Genomic DNA, 18,879 nt, shown 5'->3' with positions numbered 1-18,879 from the left:
AAATCCCAAATTTTGGGTTGTCCCCAGAAAAGTATTAGAGGAGAAATCTTCCAACGGGGACACTAGTTATGGTGACCTTAATTTGCAGGGATTTCCACTCACTATGGAACAGGAAGTTAAGGTAAATCTCCCCAATGGGACAAAAAATAAACCTTACAAGGGTTATAACCCTCCCTTATTCTATCCAAAATGACAAAACATAGTTATGCCCATAGTTCTAATTTAAGACCCCTTCCACACCAGCGGACTGATTAGGTCGCCTGTCTGTATTTTAATCGGATCACCTATTGTTCTCTATGGAGTGGCAGATAGCATGTGTCCGCCGACACCCACCGGCATCCAATCAAATCTGGTCAGCTAAAAAACGAGATATGGCCATCGGATCAGATAAAAAAAGGACAGGCAGTTTGTTTCCATCCAAGCACCCCATAGATAACAGCAGGCTGTGTCCATGTCTGTTTCCACACTGCACAGCGGAGCGGATACAGACCTGTCTTCCCTAGGATCAGTGGAGAGATCCCCAGCTGAGCAGGTGGATCTGCTTGACAGATTCCGCTCTGTCTGAAAGCAGTCCAATGTATTTCCTGCACTAAGGTAAAAAAAATGTCCCAGTGGTACTCCCCTTAGGGTAGAATTAGATGTGCATCTAAGTCTACCTTCCTCTGAAACATGATCTGCATTCAGTTAGCACTTTAGAGGCTACTGGCAAGTGGTGAGGAATCACGTCACCTCTCCTCATCGTCTGTTTTAACCCCATTTTTGCAGATGAGCACACTGCAGTTGTGGATTGTTTACAGTGCTTCCCTATTTTCCTGAATGCGTAGCATTCAGCAGACTTGCCTATTGCAGCTTAAGAGCAGGCAGCAAAAATGCAGCTCAACCGCATATTTTACCACCCCCAACCACACATCTAAATGAAGCTCTATACATACCTATTTTGATCCATACATACCGATTTGTGCCCTTCTGCAGCTGCGCTGGTCTCTCTCTCTCCCCTCACAGGACACATAGGCAGCAGCAGGAGCCAATGGCGGCTGCTGTCAATCAAATCTTGTGGGAAGGGAGCATGGGTGGGGCCAAGCAGCACTGTGTGTGTCATTGGAGATACACAGCCCAGCTTGGAAGTGAGACTGCACGTATGCCCACATTGCAAGTGGCTTGCTATGGCGGTGCAAACAGAAGAGGAGGAGCCAAGAATGCCAGGAAGGGATCCCAGAAGAGAAGGTTCAGGGCCACTCTGTGCAATACCATTCTATAGTGCAGGTAAATAAAGCCTTTACAAATGTATAGTGTATACACACAGCAAAGTAGAAACCCAGGATGGTGATAGGTGGATAGGAAGAGTGGGTGTGTCTTCAGTCTCCTGAATAGTTTAGACACACTGCATCTGGTTGGCAGATGTAATGGGTATATGACTCCATATGAAACTTCCCCAATTTCCATTAAAATAAAGTGTATGTAAATCCAGAGACAAAAATGTATATTATTGCAGTTTAAAGTTATTATAAGGGTTTTATAACAAACCCTAATAATGTAGTTCAAGATGAATGCTGATCCATCTGTTGCTGTGGGGAAGCCTCCTGAGATATGTGACATCGGTATGTAATGTTGGTAGACGACAATGGCGGGTGTGCTTTTCATATTGTGGTGGGAAAGAGTGTTGGGATGGTGGAAAATGACTTTCTTCAATGAACGTAGCATCAGATATGTCTTTTCTATGAAGTGCATAAATGCCAAGAACTGTATGAGTGCAACACTTCTATGCATGTATTACCTTCTCACAGAGATCACAGTACTTCTCCCAACAATACCTTCATCTGTTTTTCTCTCCAGAGGGATGGAACCATCTTTTTCCAGGCTTTATCCAGGACTTTCCTGAAGCAAGATTCTCTCTTAAGCTGGCCATACACTAATTATTATTATTATACAGGATATATATAGAGCCACAGTTTATGCAGCACTTTACAACTTGAGGGTAGACAGTACCAACTGCAAAACACTTTAATACAGTAGGAATCAGAAAGCCCTGTTCATTAGAGCTTGGAATTGCTTGGGATTGGTTGTTACTGAAGACATCACTCTTGCTTAGCTGTTACTCACGGTGTTCCTTTCTCATGAACTGACAGTCTGCTGGTTTTTTATTCGTTTGTGCCTGTTTACAACTCATCAAAGGTACTTCTTACATAATTTGAATAAAAGGAGCTAAATGTTGGCAGGCCTCATTATGCTTGTTCATTTTTTTTTTTTATTCCCGATCCATCCAGAGCTGCTCCTGAGCAGCCACCGCCTATCTCGGACGGACGCCGGGTTATTTTGTGCTTTTATAACCAATATAATTAATGGTCCATGCTACCTGGTATGAAGCGTATGCTAAAGCCTAGTACACACGCAACGATTATCGGCCGACCAATCGTCCGTCTTTTGTCCGGAGTGGTGTTTTGTTGGTTGGAATGTGCCTAGACTGCACACGAATTTTCCCGCACGACAAAATTCTACTTCAGAAGTGATGTCATGTGTTGGTTTGCTTTCTTTGTGTTCTTTCTTCTCTGAGCATGCCCAGACTTGCTCATTAGATTTTTCCCTGTCGAAATCTGTACTGACTGCACGAAAATCGGCCGTGTTGTGACGGCGGACAAAAATTTTATAGCCTGCACACTAGATTTTTTTCGGCCGAAAAGTCGGAGTCGGTTGTCGGAAGCATCATACTAACAAGCCGAAAATCGGCAGATCGGTCGTCGGACGAAAATTCCCTGCCGATTTTCGAAGCGTGTGTATGAGGCTTTAGTGTTGGTGCTTGGTGGTGGACTTCATCAATCAACGTTACTTATGCACTTTATGGACACTCTTGTTTAATATCAAAAATTACTTTTTTAATTGAAAGGACTTTTTTATGTTGAACTAACACTGGATTTTGCACCTATTTTGTTATATCACTTTCTTATGATTGATTTTTTTTAATGATATATTTTGCTTATAATTTATTCACTGTATGTTTAGTTGTTTTTATGCCACATTATTTACCATATGATTCTTCATGATTGCATTATTAGGATTTAGAGCTGCTTCTTATTTATATTGATCATTTACAGCTGGAATAGTTGGTTAAGTGGCTGCTTACCTTTTCTCTCTTTTTGGTTGACCTAACACGGTTTTTGTTCCTGTTTTATAATCTATACAATCAAATCAAAATGATATAACGTGAGGGCAAACCTACACAATGTATTTCATATATCCAATCAGGCAGGCTCACGTTGCTGATAGTAGATCCAAGGCTGCATTCATACTATAGTGCAGCCGTCACTAAATGGCGGCCCGCACGATGCTTCCGCCTGGACCCGTCAGGCCGCCACTGTAAGTAGGCATTGGTTTGCTGGGACCGCGGGTGTCCCAGCAACCAGTGACATTCTGTGTGTGCGCCCGCCCCCTGCTTCTTTCTTCGGCTCCCTCCTAGCCAGCCGCGAGTTGGGGCGTGACGTCACGTGCGGGCCCCGCCCCCCTGCTCCTGACTCTCACACTCAGCCTATCCGTGAGCTGGGGCGTGACATCACATGCACGCCCTGCCCCCCTGATGTTCGCTGCTCCTGGCTCCCACATTTTCCTCTCCGAAAAGGTATGTGGGGCACATTTTTATAAAATGCAGACTGATGGGCATATTTTGTTAAGGGGCACACATTTGTGTCCATTAGAGTGCCCCATAAAATAAAATATGCCTATTGGAGTGCCCCCTAACATAAAATGTGCCCATCAGCGTGCGCATTATTTTATGTTAAGGGTCACTCTCATGGGCAAATTTTATGTTAAGGGGCACTCTAATGGGCATATTTTATGTTAAGGGGCACTCTAATGGGCATATTTTATGTTAAGGGGGCACTCTAATGGGCATATTTAATGTTAAGAGCAACGCTGATGGACACGTTTTGTTTTGCCCATCAGCGTGCCCCTTAACATAAAATGTTCCCATTAGAGTGCCCCTAACATAAAATATGCCCATCGGAGTGCCCCCTAACATAAAATGTGCCCATCAGCGTTCCCCTTATTTTATGTTAAGTGTCACGCTGATGGGCATATTTTATGTTAAGGGGCACGCTGATGGGCACATTTTATGCTAGGGGGCACGCTGATGGGCACATTTTATGCTAGGGGGCACGCTGATGGGCAAATTTTATGCTAAGGGTCACGCCAATGGGCACATTTTATGCTAGGTGGCATGCTGATGGGCACATTTTATGCTAAGGGTCACGCCGATGGGCACATTTTATGCTAGGGGGCACGCTGATGGGCAAATTTTATGCTAAGGGTCACGCCGATGGGCACATTTTATGCTAGGGGGCACGCTGATGGGCAAATTTTATGCTAAGGGTCACGCTGATGGGCACATTTTATGTTAGGGGGCACTCTAATGGGCATATTTTGTTAAGAGCAACACTGATGGACACGTTTTGTTTTGCCCATCAGTGTGCCCCCAAACAAAATGTGCCCATCAGAGTGCCCCCTGACATTAAATATGCCCATCAGCGTGCCCCCTAACAAAAAATGTGCCCATCAGAATGCCCCCTAACATAAAATGTGCCCATCAGAGTGCCCCCTAACATAAAATGTGCCCATCAGCGTGCCCCTTATTTTATGTTAAGGGTCACGCTGATGGGCAAATTTTATGCTAAGGGTCACGCTGATGGACACATTTTATGTTAAGGGGCACTCAAATGGGCATATTTTATGTTAAGAGCAACGCTGATGGACACGTTTGTTTTGCCCATCTTTCTGAGTCATAGCACAGACTTCAGGTTCGGACCTCGGCCCAAAGAAAATTTTAGCGACCGGACCTCCTTGAATTTTAATTCATTACCCCTGCTATAGTGTTTTGGGAACAGAGGCAAAAATCGCACACATTTGCGAAATGCACAAAACCATGTGTTGCGCTTGCAGTGCCATTCATATATTGCACCTCAAACAGAGCAAAACAGATGCAAGTGTTTATAAAAACATTTTTCACAGTGGGGATACAGTAGCAATAAAACATAATATTTTTCAAATTGATTGTTTTATGCGTTACAATTGTAACAAATCTATATAGAAACTATGTACTTGTAGTTTTGTACGTATATGAAACAAAGTGACATATTGGGATATGCTGCCACCCAGTGGTACAGGGAGAAATGTATGTAAAGATACTATGTTCATTCCTTTAGGGCTCATTCACACTGTTCCATGCATGTTGGCATGTGTCTCTTGGTGCATGGTCCACAGACAAAAAAAAATCCTAACTTTTATTTTTTTTTCTTACAAAGTAACATGGTGCATTCTATCTCATGTTAAAAGAAATGTATGAAATGCCTCTCTAAAAGCATGGCTGTGAGTTACGTTGGTGGTCAATGCGAGTTAATAAATCTCCTACATTGATGATTAGTAGGAGTAAATATAATGCCCCTATATCAATGAGAGTAAAAATGCCCTTATGTATTCAGTGGCGGTTAAAAAAAAAATGCCCCTATATTGATAGTAAGTGGGAGTGAAAAAAAAAAATTGCCAATTGAAGAAAAAATTGTCCCTGCGTCAGTGGGAGCAATAATGCCCTTGCATCAGTGGGAGTAATACATTTTCTTATGTCAATGGTAGGAATACATGCCCCATGTGTCAGTGGTCAATGAGAATAATACATTTCCCTATATCAGTGGGAGTATTACAAGTCCCTGTGTCAGTGGAAGTATTATGGGCCATACACACTATAAGATTTTCTGAAGACTTTTTCCTTTAAACTTACCAAAACCATATAATATGAGGTCACACCTAAACACTTTCAATTTGTATGCAATCTGGCAGGCCCTTGCACTACATAGAAAAGGTAAATCTGAAAGAAATCTAACCACAAAAGTTGGATAGTGTGTATCCAGCTTTACATTTCCCTGTGTCAGTGGGAGTATTACATTTCCCTGTGTCAGTGGGAGTATTACATTTCCCTGTGTCAGTGGTCAATGGCAACAATACATGTCCCTATATCGCATAGATTTTGTCCTTTAATATTTCGGAAACATCTGGAGACAGCTGCAAAAGAGGAGCTGTGGATCCAAAATAGTTTTTTCAATATCTAACAGCAACAATATAACTTACAGTGTCTCTAATCCCCGGAACAAAAATGAGAGCATTTTTGATCAAACCTATGACAGGCACTGTACTAGACACTGCTTATATGACTTTTAATAAAAATGACAGAATAAAATAGTTTGCCATAAAATCTGCTGCTTTTTATTAGGAAATATTGTGTTTCTAGCTCAATTCTAATTTGCATAAAAGTTGTTTTTTTTTAGTTAAGTGTGGGGTAGTCCCTTCTGCTTCTACACAAAAAGACTTGCTGCTATACCAACAGAGAACAGTGCCTTACTAAACAAATATTGACTGGGATTTTACGTTGTGCCAGCAGTCTTAAATCATAATTCCAAAAGCAGGGGTAGTATCAATTACAATACAACTGTGACCTGCAAGCCTTTCTACTTCACTGCAGTTTAGTCAACAAAGACAAGTATTAAAAAAGGTCAAAAGTGCTAATTTCTCTGCAATATATATATATATACATACATACATACATATACACACACAAATACATACATACATACACACACACTATGGTTCTCATCATCTGGCGATGAAGTGGATAATATGGATGAAGTTGAATAAGCTCTTACACAGTAATCTAAAACTGGACATGCATGTTGATTTGTGATCAATCTAGGTAAGCGTGATCGCAAACAAGTGTTTCATCATTGATTAAGGTCCCTAGTCACACCTGAGGGTTTTTGCACCTAAACCAACACTTGGATAGCAATAGGAATTTCATCTTTTTAGTGCAGACTATTCACATCTCTATGCTGAGTCACACAAAGCTTGACATTAGAAGCTCAAAAAGGTCCATAGTTTATTTTTTTTTTCTTGAGCGGTATTTTTCTCCCTTTATACAGTACTTTGATTAAATGTTGCGCCTAAACAACGGTTCTCATTTGCAGTTATCTTCCCTTACTTCCACCCAAGAGCTTACATGCATGTGCACAAACACATACAAAACACGTGTATATACATTCGGAAACCATTAAAAATAGAAAAACAAAGCCTGTATAGGTGCTTACATAGGCGCTCACTGGGTCTAAATGTGGAACTATTCAACATATACAGTATTAAATTGAAAATATGATCAATTAGAAATAATCCATTGAACTAATATGTATTACAATCTGATGTCTGACACACATGCAGATATTTGTTCGATCTATCAAACAAAAAGTGATAAAATTCTGCAATGGCTACCCAAATTACCAGCATCACAATCAAATGAAAGCTCACTGAATCAGATGACGAGAAGGTTTGTGACCTGTTCTATTACTTTTGGCTCCCCTCAAAGTAGAGGTGAAAGCATATCCCCATGTCCCAGGGCATGGGGTGTAGGCTTGTCCTAATACCAATCCAGAGGGCTAGTAAATTCAAAGAGTAAAAGGATCACCACTACTCCCACCAGCCCAGGTGAATAAACGATAAGGAGCGTCCTCAGCCTACATGTCTCCACCAAACCACACTCTGATGCATTTTGCCCCACCCACCGTGTGACCCTAGACATGTCTTTTAAGTGTATATCTAGGAAAAAATAAAAAAAAGACCCTCTGGTCAGGGATTTTTTTTTTTCCTGTTCAAGTCCCTAGTGGGCAGATTCACCCCTCTATTTGTACTAGAGACTATTGTCACTGAAACTGAAAGCAAGGGGAAATCCAAAATTTTAGAGATGTCCCCAGGACAACAGGTGAGGGGAAATATTTAAACTGAAACATTTGTTCTGGTAACAACTGTCCAAGAGGGAAATCCCCCCTTACTTTGGGACATTTCCACTAACTTCCTGTTTTGTCTCTGGGGCAGGAATTGAGGGGAAATGTCCCCAATGGTACACAGAAAGCAAAATAAATAGATAAAATAAAAAACTGCAAGGGCTTTCATCCATTAAAGTGGTTGTAAAGCCTCAAGGTTTTTAACCCTAATGCATTCTATGCATGAAGGTGAAAAATCTTCTGTGCTGCAGCTCCCCCATTTTTCTTACCTGAGCCTGATCCAATCCAGCGATGTGCATGAGCGCCACCGCTCCAGCCACTTTTTCCCTCCTCCTTGAACAGACTGCTCTCAATCAAATCTAGGGACATGAAAGCGGAGAGCGGGGAACGGGGCCGAGTCTGCTGTCTGCATCAACGGACACAGCAGCGGGACTCTGGAACGAGCCCGCATGGGTGCCCCCAGGGAAAGCGTCTTTCTGTGGTGGCACCTGATGAAGAGGAGGGGCCTGGAGCACCGGCAGGGCACCCTAGAAGAGGAGGATCAGGGCTGCGCTCTTCAAAACGATTGCACAGAGCAGGTAAGTATTAGATATGTTATTACATTTTTTTAAAATAAAAACACACCACCCCCCCCCCCCCAGGGTTTACAACCCTTTTAAAAATACAAAAACACAAAAAAAAAAAAAACAACCCCACACACTACAGCGCTAAAATGTGGAGCCTTAATTGTGCTACAAACGAAAGGCTTCCAAACAGGTCTTAATACAAGAGGGAAAAAAAAAACAAGAGAGTCCTTATAAAGCTTATCTTGAGAGTGCTCAGAAACTGGAAACCCATCACCTTCACCCGCTCACACTGCCTCTTACAATCATGATTTAACCTTCTCAAACAAAAGGTCAAATATCACAGTATGGATTATCCTGATCTAAGGAACCTCTAGTGAAGATGGTCCGGCAACCTGCTCTCAGACTGACACACTCTATATCTTCCAATGTAAAACACAAATAACTCCCAGGTTAAAGAGGTTGTACACCGAGAATTTTTTTTTTTCTCTTCTTTAAATCCTGAAAGAGAAACCCATAATGAGCTAGTATGCATCGCATACTAGCTCATTATGAAATACTTACCTTAGAACGAGCCCCCGCCGTGCCGTCCGCTTACCTGTATGACGGGCGATATGTATAGTCGCCCGTCTTCCGGGATCGCGGCATCCGGCCATCTGATTGGCCGGAGCCGCGGTGACGTCACTCCCGCGCACGCGCGCGGGAGCCGACGGTCACGGCACGGGGCTCTGAAGGAACGGCACGATCTGCCGTTCCTTCAGAGCGCATGCGCCAGTGACGTCACTGGCTGCATTAAAGGTAAATATCTCCTAAACGGTGCAGGTTTAGGAGATATTTACAGTACCTATAGGTAAGCCTTAATATAGGCTTACCTATAGGTACAACTTCCTGAGGAGGGTTTACTTCCTCTTTAAGCAGAAAAGAGTAAAGGATGCATCTCATAGTGTAGTAATTGGGATCACCATTTATTAACCTCTTACCGACCACCCGCGGCCTTTTTACTGCAACAGTGCGGCCGTCCTGCACAAACCGATGTAGACTACGTCAGACGCGTGCCTGCATCTATGGGGCGAGCGCGATTGCCGCCTGACACCCGCGATCATTCCCAGCTGAGAGAGAAGGACGGTCGCTGTTGTAAACACAGCTGATCGTTCTTCTCTCTGGAATGATCAGAGTGCCTGTGATCCTTCTATATAGGCTCACAGTCTCTATGATCATTTCACAAGCCACACCCCCACAGTTAGAATCACTCCCCTAGGCTCACATTTAACCCATTACTCACCCATAGGGTTAACCCCTTCCCTGCCAGTGTTATTATTACAGTAACAATGCATATTTTTTAGCACTGATTACTGTAGTAATTGTCCCCCCAAAAGTGTCAAAAATATCAGTTAGGGGTCCGATCTGTCCGTCCCGCTAAAAATCGCAGATCGCCGCCATTACTAGTAAATAAAAAAAAAAAAAATGACATATCTTTCCCGTAGTTAGTAGATGCGAAAACTTTTGCACAAACCAAATCAAAATACGCTTATTGCGATTTCTTTTACCAGAAATATGTAGCAGAAAACAAATTGGCCTAAAATCTTAAAAAAATTTGATTTTTTTTTTGAGAATGTTATATGGCAGAAAGTAAAAAATAACGGAATTTTTGTAAAATCTTACCTGTAAAATTCCTTTCTCTGAGTCCTCCGACAGTCGCCGCCTCTTCATATTCGTCACATATGGGGTATTAGACTTTGCTCCGAAGGAGTAGCTAGGCAACAGAATATGTTAACATTAAAGCTTTTAACATATCCCACCCTCAAGGGGTGGTCCCCTCAGTCAATACCCTCCTACTTCCTGCAACCATATCTCAGTTTTAGTGGAATAGCAGTAGAGTATACAACCAAACCCCAAAAGAGGGGCGGGGGCGGCGACTGTCGGAGGACTCAGAGAAAGGAATTTTACAGGTAAGATTTTACAAAAATTCCGTTTTCTCTTACGTCCTCCGACAGTCGCCGCCTCTTCATATTCGTCACATATGGGGACGTCCCAAAGCAGTGCAAACATGAGGGGTGGGAAACGCATCCGCGCCGAAAGGCAACGCAGTCTCCGCATCAAAGAAAGGAACCTTACCAAAGGAAGGAAACCAGCTGGGCAACAGAAAAAAACAAGTGCTCAACAGGAGCAACAACCCAGGAAAAGACAAAAAAACCAGGGGATACAAAACTTATCCCAACAGCCAGAGGTCCCCAACAAGGGACCCTAGGGAACTGCCGCACTAAGAACCTTGCGGCCAAAGGAAGCATCCGCCGATGCCTGAACATCTACTTTGTAGAATCCTGTGAACGTGTGTACGGTCGACCAGGTCGCCGCCTTACACACCTGGGCTACAGAAGCCCCATGACGACAGGCCCAAGACGTACTCAGAGATCTAGTAGAGTGCGCCTTCACAGGCACAGGGGGAACCTTCCCCTGCAAAGCATAGGCCTGTTCAATGGTCTGTCTGATCCATTTTGCGATGGTAGAGGCCGAAGCCGCCATGCCCTTCCGAGGACCCTCTGGAAGAACAAACAAGGAGTCCGTCTTTCGAAAAGACTCAGTCGATTTAAGGTAAACCCTTATCGCCCGAACAGCATCCAGAGAATGCAATCTCACCTCCTTTGGATGTTTAGGCTTCGCGCACAGCGAAGGTAAGACAATATCCTCATTAAGATGGAATTCCGAAACTCGTTTCGGAAGAAAAGAAGGATTAGGTCGCAAGACCACCTTATCCAAATGGACAACCAGGTACGGAGACTTGCAGGACAAAGCTGCCATCTCCGACACTCTGCGAGCCGAAGTGATCGCCACCAAAAAGGCGACCTTTTTGGACAACATAGACAACGAGATCTCCCTGATCTGTTCAAAAGGAGCACGTTGCAACACAGACAGAACGAGATTCAAGTCCCAAGGGGGCAAAGGATCCCTCCTAGGAGGAACCAGATGCCGCACACCCTGAACAAAAGTGCCAACCAAGGAGTTGGAAGCCACGGGACGTTGAAACAGAATGGCCAGTGCAGACACCTGACCCTTTATCGTAGCCAGCGCCAAACGCTGATCAACACCCGTTTGAAGAAAAGACAGCACACGGGAAACCGAGTACGTGCGGGGTGAAAACCCCCTGGACTCACACCAGGCAAAATAGGCCTTCCAAGTACGGTAAGAAACCTTCCCCGAGGAAGACTTCCTCGCGTTGATCAAAGTATGAACGACCTCTGGAGAGAGACCCCTCTCCTTCAGGACCTCGGTCTCAACAGCCAGGCCGTCAAAGCCAGCGACTGTAAAGCAGGATGGTATATCGGTCCTTGAGACAGTAGATCGTCTCGAAGAGGCAGACGCCACGGAGCGTCGACCGCCAGATTCACGAGGTCTGCGTACCAGGACCGGCGAGGCCAGTCCGGTGCCACAAGAATCACCACGCTGCGTTCCGAGTGTAACCTGCGAAGGAACCTGGACAGCAACTGAATCGGTGGAAACGCGTACATCAGCCTGTACTGATGCCACGGGGCCACTAACGCGTCCGACGCGTCTGCCCGAGGGTCGCGCGTCCTTGCCACGAACCTTTTCACCTTGTTGTTGAGACGAGACGCGAACAGGTCCACATCTGGAAGACCCCACTTCGCGCACAACAGCTGGAAGACAGCCGGGTGGAGAGACCATTCCCCCTGATCCAGGGTCTGGCGACTCAGATAGTCCGCCTGCCAATTCTCCACTCCCGGAATGTGAACCGCCGTTATCGCCGGGACATGAGTCTCGGCCCAAGACAGAATGTCGGCCACTTCGAGCCGCTCGGGCACTCCTGGTGCCCCCTTGGTGGTTGATGTAGGCCACCGCCGTGGCATTGTCCGTCTGCACCCGAAACGGGCAGCCCTGCAGCCGGTCCGTCCAGCGATGAAGACAGAGCTTTATCGCACGCAATTCCAGAATGTTGATCGGAAGGGAAGACTCCCCCTCCGACCAAGTTCCCTGGGCGGATAGAACGCCCAGAACACCACCCCAGCCCGACAGGCTGGCATCCGTGGTGATCACCGTCCACGAGACAGGACGAAACGACTTGCCCCCGGACACCATCGGGGACTGGAGCCACCACAGAAGGTTTCTTCTGGTGCGATGACTCAACGAGATTTGAAGATCCAGAGATTGAGGTCGCCCGTCCCACCTGGACAGGATCTCCGCTTGGAGACCCCGCGTGTGAAACTGGGCGAAGGGAATCGCCTCGAAGGCCGAGACCATCAATCCCAGACATCTCATGCACGTCCGCAGAGACGAGTGCGGAACGTCCCTGAGGGACCTGACTTCCTCCTGAAGAGTTCTGAGTTTGTCTTCCGGCAGGAAGACCTTCGCCTGCACCGAGTCCAGAATCATTCCCAGGTAGGGAAGACGAACCGACGGACTCAGTGTCGACTTTGGAAAATTTATCGTCCAACCAAACTCCTGCAGAGTTTGCATCGTGACAGACAGGTCCTTCTCCAGACCCTGGCTGGTCGCAGATCGAACCAGAATGTCGTCCAGATACCCCAGGACAGAAATGCCCTGGGCCCTCAATAATGCCAGAACCGGTGCAAGCACCTTGGTGAAGACCCGCGGAGCCGAGGCGAGACCAAAAGGCAACGCCACGAACTGGTAGTGATCCTCCGCAATGGCAAATCGAAGGAACCTCTGGTGACCCTCGAAAATGGGGATGTGAAGATACGCATCCTTCAAATCGATGGAGGCCATGAATTCCCCCGGAACCAGGGCAGCCACCACCGACCGCAGGGATTCCATGCGGAACTTGCGAACCCGCACAGAGCGGTTCAGAGCCTTCAAGTCCAGAATTGGACGAACCTTGCCCTCCTTTCTGGGCACGGTGAACAGATTGGAATAAAACCCCCGAAATCTGTCCCGATGAGGCACCGGAACCACCACTCCCTGAGCCCTCAGGTCCCGCACCGCCAGGTGCAGGTCCCGCAAACGCTCTGGAGACAGTTGAAGATTTGAGGGAAAAAATCTGCTCTCCGGCCGAGAGAGAAACTCGATCTTGTAACCAGATCGAACGATCTCCTGAACCCATCTGTCCCGCACACGGGCCAACCAGGGTTGAAGAAAACCGAGCAAGCGTCCCCCCACCCCAAAACTGGGTGAGGGCGCCCCTTCAGGCCGAACTGTTATGGGCTGCAGATCCGGATTGGCCGGACTTCTGTTTCCCAGACCAGGGCTTCTTCTGAGAGCCTTGACCTTTGAACGGCTTGCCCTTGTAGTGCGGCCGAAAGGCACGAAAGGACCCCTGAGGGGGCCGAAAATTAGCATGCTTCTTCCCAGAAGCCCCCTTAGCCTTGGGGAAATGGGGCAAGAGAGTGCTCTTACCCCCGGTGATCCCCTTAATCAACACATCCAAGGACTCCCCAAAAAGGCGAGACCCATCATAAGGTAGATTGGCTAAGGTCTTACGCGAAGATTGGTCCACCGACCAACATTTTAACCAAACCAGGCGGCGAGACAACACCGCCACGCTGTGCACACGTGCAGCCAATGGAACCAGGTCCAGGTCCGCATCACACAGATACATGACACCCTGGTGGATTTGATCCACCATATCCAGGGTCGCCGGCGAGGCCGAGTCGGCCACTAGGACGCGCCTAAGCATCTGCGTCCAACTTGCGATCGCCTGGGCCGCCATGAGAGAAGCAAACAGAGCTTTAAGCATAGAACCCGTAACAGAATAAGTATGACGGGCAAGAGACTCCAATCTCCTATCCGTGGCATCACGGAACACAGGGGAATCCTCTGCAGGAATCGCAGTGGCCTTGTTTAAAACCGCAATTGCGTGATCCACTGGGGGAGGCACACACCACCTTTCATCAGTGGAAGGCGAGAAAGGATAACGCAGCTTGAACCTACTTGGTACAGCAAAAGGTTTGCGCAGATTGCGCCATTGTTCCTTAACAGCACGCTGAAAATCATCATTGCAGGGAAAAACCTGCGGTGTCCTGCGTTTTCTCTGCGTCCCATAGGCCGCCAAGGCAGCGGGGGGACACACTTCATCCTGCAAACGCAATGTTTGCTTTATGGAAGCAATCAATTCATCCATGATTGCAAGCTCTTCAGGCGAGCCAGGGGGAGAATTATCAACCCCCTCAACTTCAGCCTCCACTTCGGACCCCACTAGATCTAGGGAGGAGCGGGACCCCGATAAGGAGGCCCCCGCCATAACAACCCCATCACCTTCACCCTCAGAATCAGAGGAAAGAGCAATTCTGGGTCTTTTAGTAGATTGAGCAGCCACCAGCATCTGCACCTGAGCAGCAAGGCCAGCCACAATAGTGGCTAAATCCCCCCCTGTGGGGGAAACAGCGGTCCCCTGGCTTTCCACCAAGGCGGTAGGAAATTTGCCCTCCTGAGAATCCATTGCCCCTGTAATACCAGACAATAAAGGGTGAACTGCCCCTTTAAGCAAGCGCGGCAAGCGCAGCCCACCGCACCACACTCAAGCACAATGAGACCCCCACAGGGAATATGCAAACTGAACACAGGCAATGGATAGCAAGAACAGAAGGATAAAACCTGAGGAGACCCTCGCCGCTGCTGCTGCCTCGATCGGTGTTCCTGGAAAGAGGAAGTGATGCTGCCAGGGCGCTCTATGAAAGCCTATGGAGGCTACAAGAAAATGGCCGCCATGCATGTAAAACATGCGGCCGGAGCGAGTGTAGGCAAAATGGCGCCGTTTGGCGCCGAAACCGCCGCTCCACAGTGCAGTAATGCACACATGTCATCCATGTATAAGAACACATGTCAGATCGCCGCAGCGATCGCTGTATATGCCCAAACATGCCAAAAAAACATGCCCCACAGCACACAGCTTTTCACACTGACCAGGCTGACACACACAGTGTCACACAGCTCCCCCCCCCCCCTTGCAGCCCACAGCATGCAGCCGAGAGATAGGGAGACAAGCAGTGTGAATAGAGGCAGGTTACACAGTCCCAGACTGACACCCCCCCAGACAGACAGGTCCCCACATAGATACACTTACCTCTCAATGGCGTGGGGGACCCGCACAGGCGAACAAGCCGCTGCACATGAGGCAGGGAGAGTCGCAATTCAAGACGCACAAAATGGGGGTTAAGAAACCGCACGGCGTCCAGTGAGGTAGCCACCTCACCAATCATCCCTGCACCGAACAGGGATGGGTCGTTCACTGTGCCAGGAGCGTTACCTGGCTGAACGCTCGATGGCAGGCTGGGAAGCCACTGACCCACGACCTGCGACCAGGGGGATCAGCCCGAGACCCAGCCCGCATGATCCTCTTCATCAGAAGAACTAACTAACGCTGACAAAAAGAACAGCTAAGTAAAGGTAGAGAGAAAACTCAAACAAAATATCAAAAAGAAGAAAGAGTCTGGGGCAGAAAGCCCCAGCACAGGAAAAGCCAGCCACTCCTGACAAGCTAGACATTAAAACTGAGATATGGTTGCAGGTAGTAGGAGGGTATTGACTGAGGGGACCACCACTTGAGGGTGGGATATGTTAAAAGCTTTAATGTTAACATATTCTGTTGCCTAGCTACTCCTTCGGAGCAAAGTCTAATACCCCATATGTGACGAATATGAAGAGGCGGCGACTGTCGGAGGACGTAAGAGAAATTCTTTTTTTTTTTCAGAATTGTCGCTCTTTTTTTTTTAATTATATAGCCCAAAAGAGAAAAAATAAATAAATAAAAAATTGCACAGGTAATCAAATACCCCCAAAATAAAGCTCTATTTGTGGGGAAAAAAGGACATCAATTTTATTTGGGTACAGCATCGCACGACTGCGCAATTGCAGAATCTCAAAATATGGCCTGGTCATTAAGGGGGAAAATCTTCAGAATTGGTTAAGTAAAAAGTAACAAACTCCCATAGGGTATGGATAAAAACTGCAGGTCTGTTCATAACTTCTTATTTTCCAACCAACAGCTTTCATGGTGAGCTTTCAGGACAATGCAGGGTAGAAAAGAAGTGTGGGTAAACCGCACATACTATAGCGCTGCAGCCAAACCGCAGTGCACTGGTGTGAATCTGCTCTAAGGCAGTATTGTTTCCCAATTTATATCTTAGCTGTCAACTAGTAGTCAGATCTTACAGAAGAGAATTAGGGACCTGTAGTATACAAATCAGCTTCACATAGTGTATACACCAAAGTTACACGGGGAAGAAAAATATCAGAGCGGCTACTGCGGCCTTGTATTTGAATGTGCTGGCTCCAGAGTGGTTTTGCTTTACTACTGTTGAAAGCAGAGCATCAAAAGGCCTGACCGTCACCCATACTATTGGTATATAAGGTTATAGGCATATGCTGTAGTAAAAAAAAAAAAAAAGAAGAAAATGTTCACAGCAATCTAGAACAAGATATTTATTACACTAACAAATGTTTGCAGATCAAGTTGTTGGAATATAGTACAGCATAGCAGAACAGAAAATAGGACACAATGACAATATTTGCCAAACTGAATTAAACCTTTCCGATTTTATTTTGAAAGTAATTATGAACATGTACAGCATAGGCATTTCTATGAGACGCATAAGCCTGTCAGTTTTATCTATGCAGATGGTTTCTGTTTTTTGTGCTTTGCAAACCATTCTTCACTCTTGTCTGCAGCCATGGCCTGTAAATATACATAAAATGAATTATTACATATAATGACCTCTGAGTTTTCTGCAATGAAAGTAAGACTCCTCATTAAGCAACTAAGCACTCCCCATATTAGGCTGGCGTAGAAAATAATGAGGCAGAGTTAGGCCAACCATAGACAGTTCAAATCTCGGCCAGTTCAGCTGGAACCAGCTGAGTTTTGAACCATGTATGGGCAGGCTGAATGTACTCAAGTGGATTGATCCAACTTGGGTACAACCAGCCTGTCAGATTTTACATGCGATTATTGCTAGCAGCTGTTATAGCCGTTTTTATTGCTAGCGGCTATTATTCCTGTTGAATGCAGGACTAGAGTGTATTTTGCTCCGTCTATGGCTGGCCTTTCTTCTGTCAAGAAAATACGAAATCACTTTTACAGTCTACTGTAGTAACACCTAAATAAGTATTTACAGCTAACGGTGTTCCGATTTAGGAAAGCCACTTTCAAGCCATATGGATAAAGGATATGATTATTATAAAGCAATCAATCAATCATTCTCATGTAAGGGAAATGCAAGGTGTGAGGCCGTTCGTTTGACTGCTCTAATTTAATATCTAGGTCTAGTTAACAGATATGGAGCTATACACTTGATCTTGTGACTTCTGTTGGCATCTATGAAAGCTGTAAATGGACATACGCAAAAACTGGATTTTGTCTTACTGTAAAATCCTTTTCTCTGATGCTCATTGATGGACACAGCTCCATATCTTCTTTGACCCTTGGGTTATGCTGCTCTCCAAAGCAGTAGGACTAGGCGGAAACAATTGGACTATGCCCATAGGGTAGTCCTAGGGGTATACGCCCACTTCCTGCTATAGGAATTCAGTTTTGTAACAAGCAGTGTCAGAAGAATACATAACCCAACTCAACAGAGGGGTGGGTGCAGTGCCCCATCAATGAACATCAGAGAAAAGGATTTTACGGTAAGACAAAACCCCAGTTTTCTCTTTCGTTCATTGACGGACACAGATTGGTATCTTCTTTGACCCTTGGGACATCCCAAAGCAGTGGCAATATGAGGGGTGGGAAACAGCAATACACAATTCCCAAAAAGGCTAAACATAGCCAACCAGGTAAACCAGGAGCTCAACCAAGTACAACTGGAGCTCCCAAAACCTAGAAATAATACACCCAAGAGGCAGGAGCCTCTGCAACAGCAGACTGCAAAACTTTGTGGCCGAACGCAGAAGCCGAAGATGCAAGTACATCCATCATGTAAAACTTTGTAAATGTATGTCCAGACGACCACGTGGCCGCCTTGCACACCTGGACCACTGATGCCTGAAGGCCCAGGAGGCCCTAAGCGCCCTTTTAAAATGCACCTTAACAGGGAAAGGAGGAACCTGACCTCTGATGGAAAAGGCCTGCACCTCCCGTCTGCCTGACCCAACTGGAAATGGTCGCAGCAGATGCGGCCTGCCTCTTATGAGATTCATCTGAAAGGACAAACAAAGAATCCGCTTTTTTGAATCGACTCAGTCCCCGCCAGGTACACCCCGATTGCCCGGACCACATCCCAGGAATTTAAGTTAAATTTCTTTAGGATATTTTGGCTTAGGGCACAAAGAAGGCAACACAAGGTCTTCATTTAAGTGGAAACCCGAGACGAAGGAAGAAGCGACTGACAGGGACATAACACCACTTTGTCCCTGTGAACCACCAGGTAAGGTGATCGACATGACAACACAGCCAACTCGGACTCCATGCGTGCAGAAGTAATAGTCACCAAGAAAGCCACCTTCTGTGACAGAGTAAGCAGAGGAAGGACATGAATATTTTCAAAAGGTGGTTTTTAAAGAACCGACTACCAAATTAAGATCCCACAGAGGTACCAGGGACC

General features: G+C 46.1%; 1 protein-coding gene across 1 annotated transcript in view; it reads right to left on the bottom strand.

Moving 5' to 3' along the window:
• Nucleotides 1-16,844: 16,844 nt before the first annotated feature.
• The window catches only part of GLOD4 (glyoxalase domain containing 4), an 82,693-nt gene continuing 80,658 nt past the window's right edge, over nt 16,845-18,879 (bottom strand). The window contains exon 9 of the mRNA XM_082244827.1: nt 16,845-17,012. Within this exon, the coding sequence (XP_082100953.1) occupies nt 16,947-17,012 (66 nt within the window). The 3' untranslated portion in view covers nt 16,845-16,946. The remainder of the gene's footprint in view (nt 17,013-18,879) is intronic.

The sequence above is a fragment of the Pelophylax lessonae genome (genome assembly GCF_965119305.1).
Source record: "Pelophylax lessonae genome assembly, chromosome: 2".
In the NCBI taxonomy this organism is placed as follows: Eukaryota; Metazoa; Chordata; class Amphibia; order Anura; family Ranidae; genus Pelophylax; species Pelophylax lessonae.
This window is presented reverse-complemented; position numbering and strand designations above follow the sequence as displayed.